This window comes from Hyla sarda, chromosome 12, assembly GCF_029499605.1.
Source record: "Hyla sarda isolate aHylSar1 chromosome 12, aHylSar1.hap1, whole genome shotgun sequence".
Classification (NCBI taxonomy): domain Eukaryota; kingdom Metazoa; phylum Chordata; class Amphibia; order Anura; family Hylidae; genus Hyla; species Hyla sarda.
In genome coordinates, this window is record NC_079200.1 from 31874453 (window position 1) to 31892002 (window position 17550).

General features: G+C 41.9%; 1 protein-coding gene across 3 annotated transcripts in view; it reads left to right on the top strand.

The window, feature by feature from the left end:
- The window catches only part of SKAP1 (src kinase associated phosphoprotein 1), a 430073-nt gene extending 415507 nt beyond the window's left edge, over positions 1-14566 (top strand). For all 3 annotated transcript variants that reach the window (XM_056547763.1, XM_056547766.1, XM_056547767.1), the window contains one exon: positions 14137-14566. In XM_056547763.1, the coding sequence (XP_056403738.1) occupies positions 14137-14232 (96 nt within the window). In that variant the 3' untranslated portion in view covers positions 14233-14566. The remainder of the gene's footprint in view (positions 1-14136) is intronic.
- The last annotated feature ends 2984 nt before the right edge of the window (positions 14567-17550 follow it).

Consider the following 17550-nt stretch of genomic DNA (forward strand, 5'->3'; position numbering starts at 1 on the left):
CCTCCTGGTGTGGATTCCACAACGTATAGGTACAAGACAAGGCTTCAGTATAGGGTGCAGGAGTACATCGGCGCTGAACGGACCCAGGACACAGCAGGTAAGAAAGTAAAATCCAATTTATTTGATGCAACGCGTTTCCCTGCGCAAGCACAGATTCATCAGGCCTGATGAATCTGTGCTTGCGCAGGGAAACGCGTTGCATCAAATAAATTGGATTTTACTTTCTTACCTGCTGTGTCCTGGGTCCATTCAGCACCGATGTACGCCTGCACCCTATACTGAAGCCTTGTCTTGTACCTAAACTTTCAGAATGTCATTTTGAATACTTTGAGGGGTGCAGTTTTCATAATGGGGTCCATCATAGGAAATTTCCAACTTAAAGACCCTCAAATTCACTTCTAAACTTAACTGGTCCCTGAAAAATTCTGATTTTGAAATCTTCGGGAAAAATTAGAAAATTGCTGCTATACTTTGAAGCCCTCTGATGTCTTAAAAAAATAAAAACATGTCAACTTTATGATGCAAACATAAACTAGACATATTATATATGTGAATCAATATATAATTTATTTGACTTGCCCCTTTTCCTTCCAAGCAGAGTGCTTCAAAGTTAGAAAATTGCAAAATTTTCACATTTCTCAGAATCAAATTTATAAGTAAAAGCATCACAGAGTTATTAATGCATAAAGTGATAGTGGTCAGATTTGCAAAAAATGCTCCCTTCCTTAGAGTTATAATGGGCTCCGTCCCCAAGGGGTTAAATCAACTAGTGCCACAAAGTTAAACAGATTTGTAAATTACTTCTATGTAAAAATCTTAATCCTTCCAGTACTTCAGTTCTTTTCTTTTTGAATTTCCTTTGTCTGACCACAGTGCTCTCTGCTGACATCTCTGTCCATTTTAGGAACTGTCCAGAGTAGGAGCAAACCTATCCTGCTCTGGCCAGTTCCTGACATGGACAGAGGTGTCAGCAGAGAGAACTTCCTCTGTAGTATACAGCAGCTGATAAGTACTGGAAGGATTAAAGGGGTGCCCAGGAAAAAAAAATGATATATCAACTGGCTCCAGAAAGTTAAACAAATTTGAAAAATTACTTCTATTAAAAAATCATAATCTTTTCAGTACTTATGAGCTTCTGAAGTTAAGGTTGTTTTTTTCTGTCTGAGTGCTCTCTGGTGAGACGTGTCTCGGGAGACGCCCAGTTTAGAAGAGATTTGCTATGTGGATTTGCTTCTAAACTGGGCGGTTCCCAAGACACGTGTCATCAGAGAGCACTTAGACAGAAAAGAACAACCTTAACTTCAGAAGCTCATAAGTACTGAAAGGATTAAGATTTTTTAATAGAAGTCATTTACAAATCTGTTTAACTTTCTGGAGCAAGTTGAAATCTAAAAAAAAGTTTTTTCCTGGATAACCCCTTTAAGATTTTCAAATAGAAGTTTTTACAAATCTGTTAAATTTTCTGGCATCAGTTGATAAAAAAAAACTTACCCCTTTAAGAAGTCTTCTTCTATTGCTGTCTTATTCAGCTTAGCTGTCCGGACGAGAGGGTGGGGGGGACGTGTGCAGCCACCAGTCTGACCCAACACCTACATCAGCTGCTGATTTGCCACCTATAAGACCATTTTACCCAACTAATTACCTTAAAAAATTAGTATACTTATGTGTAAAGTGTATAATGTGCAAATGATGTGTTATGTGTCAGGTGCAAACTGTGTGTGTAGTGTATGTTACACTGTTATACACATGGTGTGTGTTTATGGATGTGTATATATGTTTGTTTGCAATAATGTATTTTGAGGTATTATAGTGGTTATTACAACTGCTGTGATGTGACAGTGGACAGGCATCACAGCTGCTAAGAAACCAATCTGACACCCGCCAGGCATCATGCACATGTCCAATAAATAAAATAGGAAGCATGCATAGTGCTGGGCATTGGATGACTGCCTCTACAACTGTCCTGCCTGATGTGCAGCACAGTCCCTCCATGTCCAACGTCACATCAGTAAGAAGTCCCACTTTAAGTTTTATTTATACAGATCCATTATCGTTACAGTCCCCTCATGTGAAAATTCAGAACTACTATTGACTAGTGTAAATGAAAAGGATCAGCGATAAATCAGAAAACAACCATTTAGCACTGAGATTGAATGATCGCACCACTGTACATTTCCACTGCCCGGTTAGAGCAGAGGGTTGGCTGTATAATACATCTGCCACCCCAAATGATGGTGCATAGTTCCTGTGCCCATAGCATAGCAGCTATATGTTGGCATCCTGCACAGCAGCAAATCCATTCACTTTAATAACCCATAGTCAGCTGGAGACTGCATCCGAGCTACTTCCAGTGGGTACAGGTTATTTTGTGAACCCAGCCTACAGTTATACTGTATGGTCCATATTGTAAGCCTCAAAAAATTGCTGTTTTTAATGCAAAGATGTTTTTTTCTGGCATCTAATTTTTTGACCCTTTTTCTGCACTTGGTAAACATTTTTCCAGACTTTTTAGATTTTTTTTTTTTTTGCTACAGCAAATGCTAATAAAGAGTTTGCAAATCAGCAAAGCTATTTTTTGGAACGAAAATAGCCCAAAAATTGTGTTAAAAATGTTTTCTAAAATAGACTTTTTATTTATTCATGAACATCAGAAAAATAATTCCTTTCTCTTAATTTTACAGCACTCTGTGAGTTATATTCTGCTGCTGTCTCAGGCAAGCATTTTTATTGTGTGGTGTATAGAGAGGTCATTGTATAGAGAGAGGTCATGATGTGGTGGCATCATTTGGGCCTTTTACAGTGGTGGTATTATTGGTAAAATTGGTCGTGGTATAGTGCGGTTCGTTCAGTAACAGTATGGAAGTAATATTTATTCACTGCATAGATGTAATTGTAATGGTTGTGGTTTATCTGTGTTTTTTTTTTTGTTTTTTTTTTATAACCACACCTATATACTTCGTGTTGTAGGTCCAATATTTGAGCTTTTGGGGGCCCACTTTTAATTTTGGTAAGGCTTTTAATTTTGTCTAAGACTGGCCTTGCTCACATGTCCACAGGAGGAGGTAGACTACTGGTGAGTCTTTTCATTGGCCCACGTTATACCTGCCAGGTACCGGCTGCTTTCTGTAGTAATGACGGACATCGAAGATGACTCTAATGCCCATCATTTAAGTGTTTGAACAGTTATGGAATTATACATTTAGACAGTTATGGCGCACAAACCTGGTGGTCCAATGGTCTGATCGCCAGCCCTGTATGTTACTAGTTTAGTTATTGTTTGTCTAAGGCTGTGTTCATACTGTGAATTTTGTCGGGTTTATAACTTGCTGTTTTTGTTTTGACTAGTGATCTCTCGTTGAGTGATGGTCGTTCGCAAATCATTACAAAAAAACGGAACCCAAACATACAGTGTGAATCTATTTGTGATTTTGGAATTACCTGGATTCCTACATAGATAACAAACAAACCACATATGATTAGTAAACAGGGTTCACTTACTTTTTATGTGGCTGTAGTGAATCTATCACAGTGTGTTGAATCTATTTAAAAATAAATTTGCATTCAAGGATGCACATACACTGGTGAAAAATCGACACATTTCCTACATTCAGTAGTTACCCTACTTTTAATTTCAGCACAGTCCCTGATCCAATGTTAAAGGGGTACTCCGCTGAAAAACAAATTTCTTCAAATCAACTGGTGCCAGAAAGATTTGTAAATTACTTCTATTTAAAAATCTTAATCTTTCCAGTACTTATCAGCAGCTGATAAGTACTGAAAAGATTAAGTTGTATTTCTTTCTGGAGTTCTTTTCAGTCTGACCACAATGCTCTCTGCTGACTATTCTGTCCATATCAGCAACAATCCAGACTACGAGCAAATCCCCATAGCAAACCTATCCTGCTCTGGACAGTTCCTGATATGGACAGAGGTGTCAGCAGAGAGCACTGTGGTCAGACTGGAAAGAACTACACAACTTCCTCTGGAACATACAGCAGCTGATAAGAACTGGAAGGATTCAGATGTTTTTAATAGAAGTAATTTACAAATCTGTTTAAGGGTGGGTTCACACTACGTTTTGTTAAAGGGGTATTCCAGGCAAAAACATTTTATCCCCTATAAGATGGCTGATCCTGGGGGGCCTGCTGCTGAGACCCCCCGCGATCTCCCTGCAGCACCCGCGGCTGTCACGCCCCCCACCCCACCACCACCACTACCATTCTATGCGGGTGCTGAATCTCCAGTTTCGGAAACCTCCAGGTTTCTGGGACTGGGAACGTGACATCACGCCACGCCCCCTCCATTCATGTCTATGGGGGGGGAATGACGGCCGCGGGTGCTGCAGGAAGATCGGGGGGGTCTCAGCAGCGGGGCCCCTGCGATCAGACATCTTATCCCCTATCCTTTAGATAGGGGATAAATAATTTTTGCCCGGAATACCCCTTTAATACGAGAACCGGATCTGGTTGGGGGGAGTGAAAACCAGGCGCTCCCGTATCCCAGCCGGACCCGGCCCGTATCTCATTAATTTCAATGAGCCGACCGGAGTCATAGTGACTCCCATCGGCTCAACTTTGCCCCGTATCCGGTTTTCTGACCGGACCTAAAACCGCCCAGTTTTCCCTTCCCCAGCCGGAACCATTTCCCGTATTAACAAAGCATAGTTTGAACCCACCCTAACTTTCTGGCACCAGTTGATTTGAAAAAAATAGTTTTCCACCAGAGTCCTGCTTTAAGGGCAACATCTGTGCAGGCAATAAGGCCCAATTCACATCATCATTTTTGCATACATCAGAGGTATATATATTTTTTTTATGTAAATGTAGGTTATCTGTTTACAGTTTTTAACATACAGTACAGGATATGTTAATAATTAAGCATCTATTTTTTACTGTAACGTGCGCAGCCTGGTAGAAAATCTAAAACAGTATACTTTTCTTCCTTGCTCCCACTGCTGCCACTGCCATGGTCAGCGCTTGGTGTGGTTGAGGTCTGCACATGTGCTGCTCAGCCAATATGCAGATAAGGCATAACACCACCTAATGCAATGAGAACAGTAATGGTGGAAATGAGGAGGGTCATATGTTTTTTTTTTTTTGTTGTTTTTTTTTTTGGTTGAATGCCAACTTAGCTGTTATACCGGTCTACAATTGTAGCATATACAAGAACTATAGACCATTTTTTGAGGTCATTATAAGGTGACTGTAGGAAATGCGCAGCACTCCTAGACTACATGCAAAAGGTGATGAATTTATTTAGCTCACATAGCAGCAGCGCATTGCTGCGCATTTTCTATGTATATATTATAAGGACTGTGGTCGAGTCTGGGGCGCTGGCACCCGCTGCAATATTTGATAAGTAGTGCTGCAATTTTATATATATATATATATATATATATATATATGCACATATATGCACAACAATGGATTGCCGCTCACCACACCCGCAGCTGCTCCTAAGTCCGTGCTGCGGACACGCCGTTACCGCCTCCGGCTCACACAATTAGCAGCAAAGAAGATAGTCCGGCACAGAACTGTAGTATGCAGGTAAAAACTCAGAACTTTATTTCAGCATAACGCAGTACACAGAAGCCTGACGCGTTTCGCACCGGAGTGCTTAGTCGCACTCCAGTGCGAAACGCGTCAGGCTTCTGTGTACTGCATTATGCGGAAATAAAGTTCTGAGTTTTTATCTGCATACTACAGTTCTGTGCCGGACTATCTTCTTTGCTGCTATATATAAATATATATATATATATATATATATATATATATATATATATATATATATATATTGTAAAATAATGGGGAGCATTGGACACACATCTTTCTTAAGCATCTTTTTGTCTTTGTCATTATTACTGTACAGCACGTAGGTTTAGCTAGTGTTTTAGCAGAGGTGGCTGACTCAGTTATTCACTCTTTTAGAGTGCAGATATTTGTAATAATTGTAACATGCCTGTGCACCTCAAGGCCCCTGGATGTGCTGGTCTGCTGTCTTGAGAAATGTTAATGGTCTCAGCCCTTAGCCTTTTACTGTCTTCCAGTGAAGTCCTGCTCACATTTAGATTTCCAATTCAGTTTCTTCATCATAATTAAACTTCACTAAGTGGAAAAGTCTCTACCTATTAGTTCCTTCTCACAGTCAAGATGTAATAATAAGATGACCGTGTACTGCAATAAATCCTGCTCTCCGGCCAAGACTTCAGCTCAACATACACAGAACAGCCAAACATTAAAAACACTGACAGGTGAAGTAAATAATAATAATAAGAATTCATGAATTATAATTATTGAACAAGAATTATAAGTTGTGATTGGTTGATGTGGGAAAACCAGACATTCTTTGTCCGTAGACGGAATTATGGATCTGGGCCAATGTATCTAGGTCCATTTTTGGGCTGTAACAATTGCATTCTTATTGCTCCAAAAAAAAAAAAAAAAAAAAAAAAGCTCTATTAAACAGAAAATGACCTATTGTTTGAATGAATGTTTTGTAAGAATTTTTGTGTTTCCTTATTTTCCATTTTATTAATATTCTAAAATAATCCTGAAATCTTGTAGATTTCATTCTGGCCACTAGGCCTAATATTAAGATAACACTTCTCTTTATGGAAATATCTATTTCAAATAGTAATCCTGCCTGTGATAAGGAGGACAAAGTGAAAGGTGAAATCAGTATATAGATAACATAGGATCTACCACCACTTACAATAGCTGAAGCTCAGAGCTTAGAAACATAGAATGTGTCGGACGATAAGAACCACTCTGCCCAATATTCTGAATACTATGAATAGTCCATGGTCTTATCTTATATGATGCAGAAAATTACCAAAACAGGATATGTGAAAATGACCCAATCTTCAAGCAGCGCTATCCACCAAAGTATAAATTAAAACACAGTCGAGGTATAATAACCAATGTGTATATTTTATCCTTGCCCATCACAGACACGTTTCAATACTTCTGTGTTCACATTGAGAAGGATACAAAATATCAAAACTCGTCAGTGATGGGCAAGAATAAAATATACACATTAATTATCATACCTCGAATGTGTTTGGATTTATACATTGGTGGATAGCGCCACTTGAAGATGGGGTCGTTTCCTGGTTTATAAATTTTTTGGGAAAGCCTTATGCCTATCCCATGCATGCTTAAAGGGGTACTCTGCCCCTAGGCATCTTATCCCCTATCCAAAGGATAGGGGATAAGATGTCAGATCGCCGGGGTCCCGCTGCTGGGGACCCCGGGGATCGCTGCTGCAGCACCCCGCTATCATTACTGCGCAGAGCGAGATCTCTCTGCACGTAATGACGGGCAATACAGGGGCCGTAGCATCGTTACGTCACGGCTCCGCCCCTCGTGACGTCACGGCCCGCCCCCGTCAATACAAGTCTATGGGAGAGGGCGTGGCGGTTGTCACGCCCCCTGCCATAGACTTGCATTAAGGGGACGGGCCATGATGTCATGAGGGGCGGAGCCATGACGTCACGCTGCTCCGGCCCCTGTATCGCCCGTCATTACGCACAGAGCGAACTCGCTCTGTGCAGTAATGATAGCAGGGTGCCGCAGCAGCGATCCCCGGGGTCCCCAGCAGCGGGACCGCAGCGATCTAACATCTTATCCCCTATCCTTTGGATAGGGGATAAGATGCCAGGGGCGAAGTACCCCTTTAAACTCTTTCACTGTATTTGCTGCTACTACTTCAGCTTCCCCACCCTGAGAAATGACCTCTGGACAAGTCACAGAGCATGCATACAAAATGTTCCCATTCATGTGAATAGGGTCTAAACAAAGGTGTTATATATATGTCTAAGTGGCATATATCTAAATGCTGTTAAATACAGCTCAGGAAAGATGGCTGCCCCCATAATTATGTATTATGGAGAAGAACACATGTATCTAGCTCGATCTCTGCTGCGTATTCTCCAATGAGCAAACACCCAGGGCTATCTGTATGACCTGTATGTGCAGTGATCTTTGGAGGCGGGCGCGTGTGTCACAGTCATGTCAGAGCACTGGACCCTCCTCCTTACTGCACACACAGGGCTGCCACGGGTAACCCTGCATGTTTGCGCATAGGAGAATATGCAGCGGAACATCATGCTGTGCAGCGTAAAATACGCTACGTATATGCTATGTGTGACCTTAAACTAAAGGAAACCTGTCACCAGAACCCTGTTAAATAGCTCAGACAGTGTTGTGGGCCATTGGTGCAATCCAAAGAAGAAGAACATTTTATTTTTTATTCATTAGGACCGAAACTATTCACTGCTGTTTGCCTGTGATCACATCTCATCAGGCGAGATTGACAAGCAAGGAGCTTGCTAATTCTCTGCCTGCAGCTAGTCCACTTCAGAGCATCACTGCGACAGCATGTGATAGCCCCAGCGCAGTGTGAGAAGAGGATTGCCGCAGAACACCTTCCAGGACTTTATGCTGCTGTCCAGGTGTACAGAGTACCTTATACTCAAAAGTGGAAAAACTCTGCCGTGCCAGGATGATCCCTGGCTCCTTGAAGGTGTCCTGCAGCAATCCTCTTATTTATACCGCATTAAAGCCTACTACACGTGGGTGCAGACATTGATGCAGCAAGCTCCAGGGTTGCCAATCCCTCCTGCTGAGTGACTAGTTTCGGCCATGATGACTACTTGCTAGAAATTTGCATACAGCATGTGAAACGTGGCCTGCTATAACATGGACATGGTAGGAATGTTTATTTATTAGTCTATAATAGGGTATAAGCAGTTTAATAGGGTAAAAATCTGGAAACTAATTCCCTTTAAGATCCCATTCACATCCTATTTGTGCCTTATGTCAGAGATGTACATTAAGATACCAGTAAAGAAGTACAGTGATCCCTCAACTTACAATGGCCTCAACATACAATAGTTTTAACATACAATGGTCTTTTCTGGACCATCGTAAGTTGAAACCAGACTCAACATACAATGCTACGGACAATCCAGATCTGTGAAACGTGTCAATGGCCGGAAGATCCGACCAATCAGAATGGGCATTTTACTGGTAAAACATCTGTATTACTGAAGTGCCTGCACTGACTGGTGTCTGGTAGCGCCCCCTACAGTACAGGGAGGTATTACATGTTCTGTACTCTTTACCTGTGCCAGGGTTAGCTGCTCCTTTGGACACCAGGTGAGGGCGGCTCCATTATTTTTTTAGGTCACTGCGTGTACTGTACAGGACCCTGAAGAAGCTCCTGTCCTCTACATAGACCAGTGTTTCCCAAGCAGGGTGCCCCCAGCTGTTGCAAAACTACAACTCCCAGCATGCCCGGACAGCCTTTGGCTGTCCGGGCATGCTGGGAGTTGTAGTTTTGCAACAGCTGGAGGCTCCCTACTTGGGAAACATAGACAGTGATTACAGCTCCCAGCAGATCTTTCTTACTTTTATATGTAAGGATTTGCTTTATCTGTATTAGTTATCTACTTATTTTTCTTTATTCCTCACTTTTTCCTATTTTTGGATGACATTTTGGAGGCTTCAGAACCAATTATCAGGTTTCCATAGAGTTCTGGTCTCAACATACAATGGTTTCAACATACAATGGTCGTCCTGGAACCGATTAATATTGTAACTTGAGGGACCACTGTACACTAATGTTTGCTGCGGTGGTGGGCTCACTGACTTTACAACATTGTCCTTTTTTGGGATTCAACCCATGCTTTTGACTCTTCTAAAAGAAAAAGCTTTGGAAATAGACTGATCGTTGAAACTAGTTGACTACCTTCTGTCTGTTAAGGTCAGTGGGTTTTCAGAAATAAGCGGTTGTTTACCTGACATGTAACGCTATAACATAAATGATAGGGAAATATTGTTTTCTTCTTGTGCCACCTTTAGGTTTCATTAGAACGGCACTAGACGAAATGTGTCTGCATCATCTCCTTGGCCTATGCAGATTGATGCTTTATCATTAAATATCACTTTCCTCCAGTCCTTCATGCTCCTTGTTTCTTCTTTATAACCTGTTTTTTACTGCTTTACAGGTGTCAGAGTTTTTTTTTTTTTGTTTTTTTTGGCTTTTTTATTTATGTAAATCTCAAAAACATTGACACCTGTTTTTGTTTTCATTTGATTTGTTGAGTATTTTCTATCCTGACACTTTTATGGTTTTGTTCACCACACACACATTTCCATCTTGATGGAGTTTTATAGTAGTTATAATTGATGCCTCTCTTGTTGGGCTATGCTTCCTCTCTATTAGCCAAGTCCCACAGCTCTGTAAGCATTTTTCCTTTCCCAGCAGAACAGGATCACACTGCATTAACATGTTTGTTTCCATTTTGTTATGTTTAATTTAGCTGTATTTAAAAATACATATACAGTCATGGCCGTAAATGTTGGCACCCCGGAAGTTTTTCTAGAAAATGAAGTATTTCTCACAGAAAAGGATTGCAGTAACACATGTTTTGCTATGCAGGACAGCTTGAATATCTTTGGAACTTGTTTGGGGTTGCTTATCCACCATCCGGACTATCCTGTGTTGACATCTTTCATCAATTTTTCTCTTCTGTCCACGCCCAGTGAGATTAGCTACAGTGCCATGGGTTGCAAACTTCTTGATAATGTTGCGCACTGTGGACAAAGGCAAATCTACAGTGGGGATCAAACGTTTGGGCACCCCAGGTAAAAATTTGTATTATTGTGCATAAAGAAGCCAAGGAAAGATGGAAAAATCTCCAAAAGGCATCAGATTAGATATTTTTATAATATGTCAACAAAAGTTAGATTTAATTTCCATCATTTACACTTTCAAAATAACAGAAAACAAAAAATGGCATCTGCAAAAGTTTGGGCACCCTGCAGAGTTTATATCTTCTACTGCCTCCTTTGGCAAGTATCACAGCTTGTAAACGCTTTTTGTAGCCAGCCAAGAGTCTTTTAATTCTTGTTTGAGGTATCTTTGCCCATTCTTCCTTACAAAAGCCTTCCAGTTCTTTGAGATTTCTGGGCTGTCTGTCACGCACTGCTCTTATAAGGTTTATCCATAGATTTTCAATTATGTTGAGGTCAGGAGATTGTGAAGGCCATGGCAAAACCTTCAGTTTATACCTCTTGATGTAATCCCCCATGGATTTCGAGGTGTGTTTAGGATCATTATCCATTTGTAGAAGCCATCCTCTCTTTAACTTAAGCTTTTTCACAGATCAAGTTAGCATCCAAAATTTGCTGAAATGTTATTGAATCCATTTTTCCTTCTACTCGTGAGATGTTCCCTGTGCCACTGGCTGCAATACAACCCCAAAGCATGATTGATCCACCCCCATGCTTAACAGTTGGACAGAGGTTCTTTTCATTAAATTCTGTTCCCCTTCTTCTCCAAACGTACCTTAAAACATTCCGAACAGAGGATATTGACATCTGAAAAAGTTTTGCTATGTTCTTATAGCCTTCTCCAGTTTTGTGAGCGTCAACTATTTTCAGTTTCAGATTTCTAGACAACTGCTTAGAAGAACCCATGGTGCTGATTGTTGGGGCAAGGTCAGATGAGTCTGGGCATTTAAAAACCTTTGAGATTGACATCACCTGGTCTTCCCAGATGATAATTGAGAACAATCCATGACACTGGCAGGTCTCAGCTTTGCAAAGGGGGCAGTGCATGCTATAAATTCTGCAGGGTGCCCAAACTTTTGCAGACGCCATTTTTTTGTTTTCTGTTATTTTGAAAGTGTAAATGATGGAAATAAAATCTAACTTTTGTTGACATATTATAAGAATGTCTAATCTGTAATGTGAGGCCTTTTGGAGATTTTTCCATCTTTCCTTGGCTTCTTTATGCACATTAATACAAATTTTTACCTGGGGTGTCCAAACTTTTGATCCCCACTGTAGATCTCTAGAGATTGACTTGTAACCTTGAGAATGTTGATATTTTTACACAATTTTGGTTCCCTAGTCCTCAGACAGTTTTCTTCTTTCTTTCTGTTGTCCATGCTTAGTGTGGCACACACAAACAAATAATGCAAAGACTAAGTGAACTTCTCTCCTTTTTACCTGCATTCAGGTGTAATTTTTATATTGCCCACATCTGTTACTTGCCCCCAGGTGAGTTTAAATGAGCATCACATGCTTGAAATAATCTTATTTTTCCACAATTTTGAAAGGGTGCCAATAATTTTGTCCAGCCAATTTTTGGAGTTTGGTGACATTATGTCCAATTTGCTTTTTTTTCTTGTTCATGTTACTGCAATCCTTTTCTGTGAGAAATACTACATTTTCTTGAAACATTTCAGGGGTGCCAACATTTACGGCCATGACTGTATGTTGCAAAAAAATAAATAAATAAAAAGGTGTATATAGCATAATGGGAGACTATTCTGCTGTGTGGCATTTTTAGCAAAATGTTTAACATATACATTTTGTCCTTTTAAAGAATATAAAATGTATATAAATAAACTAACACTGTGCCCCATCCTCATTTTCATTTGTTTTGTGATGGAAAAAAGTTGAAGAATCGCCTTGTAATTTGCATTTCTAAAACAAATCCCACTACTTTAGCATTAATAACATTTCCTTCCATTTGTTTATAGAATGTTATATACACTGCTCAAAAAAAAAAGGGGAAACTTAAAGGGCTCAGCCTATGGAACAAAGTGTTCCGAACGCTGGAGCCGGGAGCTGAGCATCGGAGTACCCCTATAAACAACACAATGTAACTCCAAGTCAATGACACTTCTGTGAAATCCCACTGTCCACTCAGGAAGAACACTGATTGGCAATCAATTTCACATGCTGTTGTGCAAATGGAACAGACAACAGGTGGAAATTATAGGCAATTAGCAAGACACCCCCAATAAATGAGTGGCTCTGCAGGTGGTGACCACAGACCACTCAGTTCCTATGCTTCCTGGCTGGTGTTTTGGTCACTTTTGAATGCTGGTGGTGCTTTCACTCTAGTGGTAGCATGAGTCTACAACCCACACAAGTGGCTCAGGTAGTGCAGGTCATCCAGGATGGCACATCAATGCGAGCTGTGGCAAGAAGGTTTACTGTGTCTGTCAACGTAGTGTCCAGAGCATGGAGGCGCTACCAGGAGACAGGTCAGTACATCAGGAGACGTGGAGGAGGCCGTAGGAGGGCAACAACCCAGCAGCAGGACCGCTACCTCTGCCTTTGTGCTAGGAAGAGCAGGAGGAGCACTGCCAGAGCCCTGCAAAATGACCTCCAGCAGGCCACAAATGTGCATATGTCCACTCAAACAGTCAGAAACAGACTCCATGAGGGTGGTATGAGGGCTCAACGTCCACAGGTCGGGGTTTTGCTTTCAGCCCAACACCGTGCAGGACGTTTGGCATTTGCTAGAGAACACCAAGAGAGCAAATTCGCCACTGGCGCCCTGTGCTCTTCACAGATGAAAGCAGGTTCCATGTGACAGAGTCTGGAGATGCCATGGAAAATGTTCTGTTGCCTGCAACATCCTCCAGCATGACCAGTTTGGCGGTGGGTCATTCATAGTGTCGGGTGGCATTTCTTTGGGGGGCCGCATAGCCCTCCATGTGCCAGAAGTAGCCTGACTGCCATTAGGTACCGAGATGATATCCTCAGACCCTTTGTGAGACCATATGCTGGTGCGGTTGGCCCTGGGTTCCTCCTAATGCAAGACAATGCTAGACCTCATGTGGCTGGAGTGTGTCAGCAGTTCCTGCAGGAGGAAGGCATTGATGCTATAGACTGGCCGCCCGTTCCCCAGACCTGAATCCGATTGAACACATCTAGGACATCATGTCTCGCTCCATCCACCAACGCCACGTTGCACCACAGACTGTCCAGGAGCATGCCCAGGCATTGTAGGGAGGTCATACAGGCACGTGGAGGCCACACACACTACTGGTCCTCATTTTGACTTATTTTAAGGACATTACATAAAGTTGGATCAGCCTGTAGTGGGGTTTTCCACTGTGATTTTGAGTGTGACTCCATATCCAGACCTCCATGGGTTGATAAATTTGATTTCCATTGATAATTTTTGTGTGATTTTGTTGTCAGCGCATTAAACTATGTAAAGACGAAAGTATTTCATACGATTAGTTCATTCATTCAGATCTAGGATGTATTATCTTAGTGTTCCCTTTAGCAGTGTACATACTTTTCTGACTCATATGTTTTCTTCCAGGAGTACAATGCCTACGGTTGGTGGGTTGGAGAGCTGGATGGAATGATTGGTATCGTACCTAAGGAGTATCTACAAGCCGCCTTCGACCTGAGATGAAGCGACGGTCAGAATTTCTAAATGAAAGAAAAACTGCTTATAATAGAAGTATGTCTGAGCTTAAATGTCTGCCAAAATAAAGGATTGCTTCTTATAGGAAGTCATCTGCTTTCTCTCAAGACAGGGCTTGAAAGTCATGCTGGTGGCCACTAGATGGCAAACTGTGAGTGTGTTACAAGAAACCGAATCCAGACACACACCAAGCCAGTCAGCAGATAGCCTGGTAGTCTGCCTGCTGGCTTGTGCCAAACTATTGTTGCTAGTAAACAAATCTGTACAGTAGTCTTTATCGTTTGTTCTCCCTTTGGTAAATTCTATGTATTACACATTAAAGCTTGATCTATCCTTATACAGTGGTCCCTCAAGTTACAATATTAATTGGTTCCAGGACGACCATTGTATGTTGAAACCATCGTATGTTGAGACCAGAACTCTATGGAAACCTGGTAATTGGTTCTGAAGCCCCAAAATGTCATCCAAAAATAGGAAAAAGTGAGGATTAAAAATAAATAAGTAGATAACTAATACAGAAAAAGCAAATCCTTACATATAAAAGTAAGAAAGATCTGCTGGGAGCTGTAAATCACTGTCTATTTCAGTGTTTCCCAAAGAGGGTGCCTCCAGCTGTTGCAAAACTACAACTCCCAGCATGCCCGGACAGCCTTCGGCTGTCCGGGCATGCTGGGAGTTGTAGTTTTGCAACAGCTGGAGGCACCCTCTTTGGGAAACACTGGTCTATGTAGAGGACAGGAGCTTCTTCAGGGTCCTGTACAGAACACGCAATGTCCTAAAAAAATGGAAAATGGAGCCGCCCTCACCTGGTGTCCAAAGGAGCAGCTAAAGAGTAAAGAGCAGGTAAAGAGTACAGAACATTTAGTACCTCCCTGTACTAGACTCCAGTCAGTGCATACACTTTAGGAATACAGGGGTTTTACCAGTGAAATGTCCATTCTGATTGGTCGGTTCTTCCAGCCATTGACAGGTTTAGCAGATTCCATAGCATTGTATGTTGAGTCTGGTTTCAAGTTACAATGGTCCAGAAAAGACCATTGAATGCTGAAACTATTGTATGTTGAGGCCATTGTAAGTTGAGGGATCACTGTAGTTAACTGCACTCGGCATTCAACTCATGACTGAGCTGACTAGTCAGGGGGCAACATATGAGTTATCCACAATGTATGCCAGTATTATTAACTATGCCCACACTTCAAATGCCTAGCCTGCACATTTCGCTTTACACTAAGATCTGAACCTTGTATCTCACCCCAAACCTACATGTACTGCAAAAGAGCCACATCATTCTCAGTAAATCAGTTTTGGAGTTGCAGATGGTACTGGAGCCATCTTCAGAGGTAGAGCAGCAATAATAATACCCATGTTGGCTCTTCCCAGGGGTGTCACATGCAGAAAGAATGTAGTGCTGAGCATGTTGGCTGACAGTCTTATCATGGGCACTGTACCAAAAAGCAAAACAGCAGCTGTGGAGACTGACATCTAAAGCATGACTGAAGTATTCAGAGAAGGGATATCGCTGCTATCTGACTGAGGGAGGAGCAGGAGACAGCTGCGGATGGTGGCAGACATTTTTACATGTGGCATACTGGGATTATGTGATTGATCTGGCCTATAACCAAATATGTACTGGCTTATCTTTATAGCTTTTAACTTTTCAATTATTGAGGTCTTTTTCCAAGTGTGGCATCCACCGTATCAGAGGGCACAAGGTTTTGTTTTCTCCCATATTAGCATAGAAATACAGAGCCTGCCATAGAATCGTGGAAAAGCTACTCTGTTTTGATATTTGTTCAGATTCTAAAAAAAAATGTCATACAAATATGACTGGGAATTATATATATCATCCATGCCTTGCAGCCCCTAGTGTTTACAAAGGATAAATGACTACTAGCTGGTAGTGATCTGTAATGATAATTCTGCCAGCCTTCCAAATGGAACCTATTATCACTTCCATTCTGCCTGAACCATTGGGGCAGCTTCCGGTGGCTTCTTCCTGCTCCACTAGCCTTGATTGACAGGTCTATCCCTGTTTGGGTATTAGGAGAGACCGATGAATCTAAGTCATTAGGGTAACATTCATCCACATGTACACAGTTGGCTCTAAGGAGAATGAATCAGTCAAGAATGAAGGTCTGGTGGCTCCCTTTCTGCATGTCACCCTTCCTAAAATGTGCATGGACTTTTTAATATTTGGGGGTGGGGAATTGCTGCAGATTTCCTCACTGTAAAGTTTACAAAGAGAGTGGATTTCCATACAGATTTTACAGAAAAGATTTGCACAATGGGATTTTCGGAACTTTGTGTCCGCACTGCCAGTAGGATGACTGTTCCAAGGAGGGACCCGACCTATGGTGTTGTCATATCCGGTGAATTACGTACTCCATTGGTTCCTTATATACTGATTCACTCATTGTTTTTATAAACACCTGATGAAAGGGCCAGTCCGGCCCAGAAACGCGTTGTGTGTGAATAAAACATTATCTTACCCTGTCTTGGTCGGGTCCCTCCTTGGAACAGTCATCCTACTGGCAACGCGGACACCAACTTCTGAAAATCCCACTGGGCGAATCATTCCATTGTCTACACGCCAAGCCAGCATGGGAAGTCTGCTGCAGCCGCAATCCACTTCATGGTGCTCTGCTTTCTACCAGTGTTGTGCCTTGCCCTGCACAACCATACAAGGTGAGCGTATACAGCACCATGATTCATTTATTAATTAACCGGACCTGCACATAGGAGCGCTTTGTGTTTGTTTTTCCTTCATACAGATTTTATGGAAGGATTTTCTGCATCTTTAATTTACCTTGTGAACAAGCCCTTAGAATAGGTTAAAAGGGAAGTAGAAAAAAATCATGTTCTTAGGAGGGGTTTTTCATTTGCAAGCTTTAGAAGTTGCTTTTAGCAGCTGAAAAAAAAACACAAAAGTAGTACCGTATATACTCGAGTATAAGCCGAGTTTTTCAGCACGATTTTTCGTGCTGAAAACACCCCCCTCGGCTTATACTCGAGTGAACTCCCCCACCCGCAGTGGTCTTCAACCTGCGGACTTCCAGAGGTTTCAAAACTACAACTCCCAGCAAGCCCGGGCAGCCATCGGCTGTCCGGGCTTGCTGGGAGTTGTAGTTTTGAAACCTCCGGAGGTCCGCAGGTTGAAGACCACTGCGGCCTTCAACATCATCCAGCCCCCTCTCACCCCCTTTAGTTCTGAGTACTCACCTCCGCTCGGCGCTGGTCCGGTCCTGCAGGGCTGTCCGGTAAGGAGGTGGTCCGGTGAGGAGGTGGTCCGGGCTGCTATCTTCACCG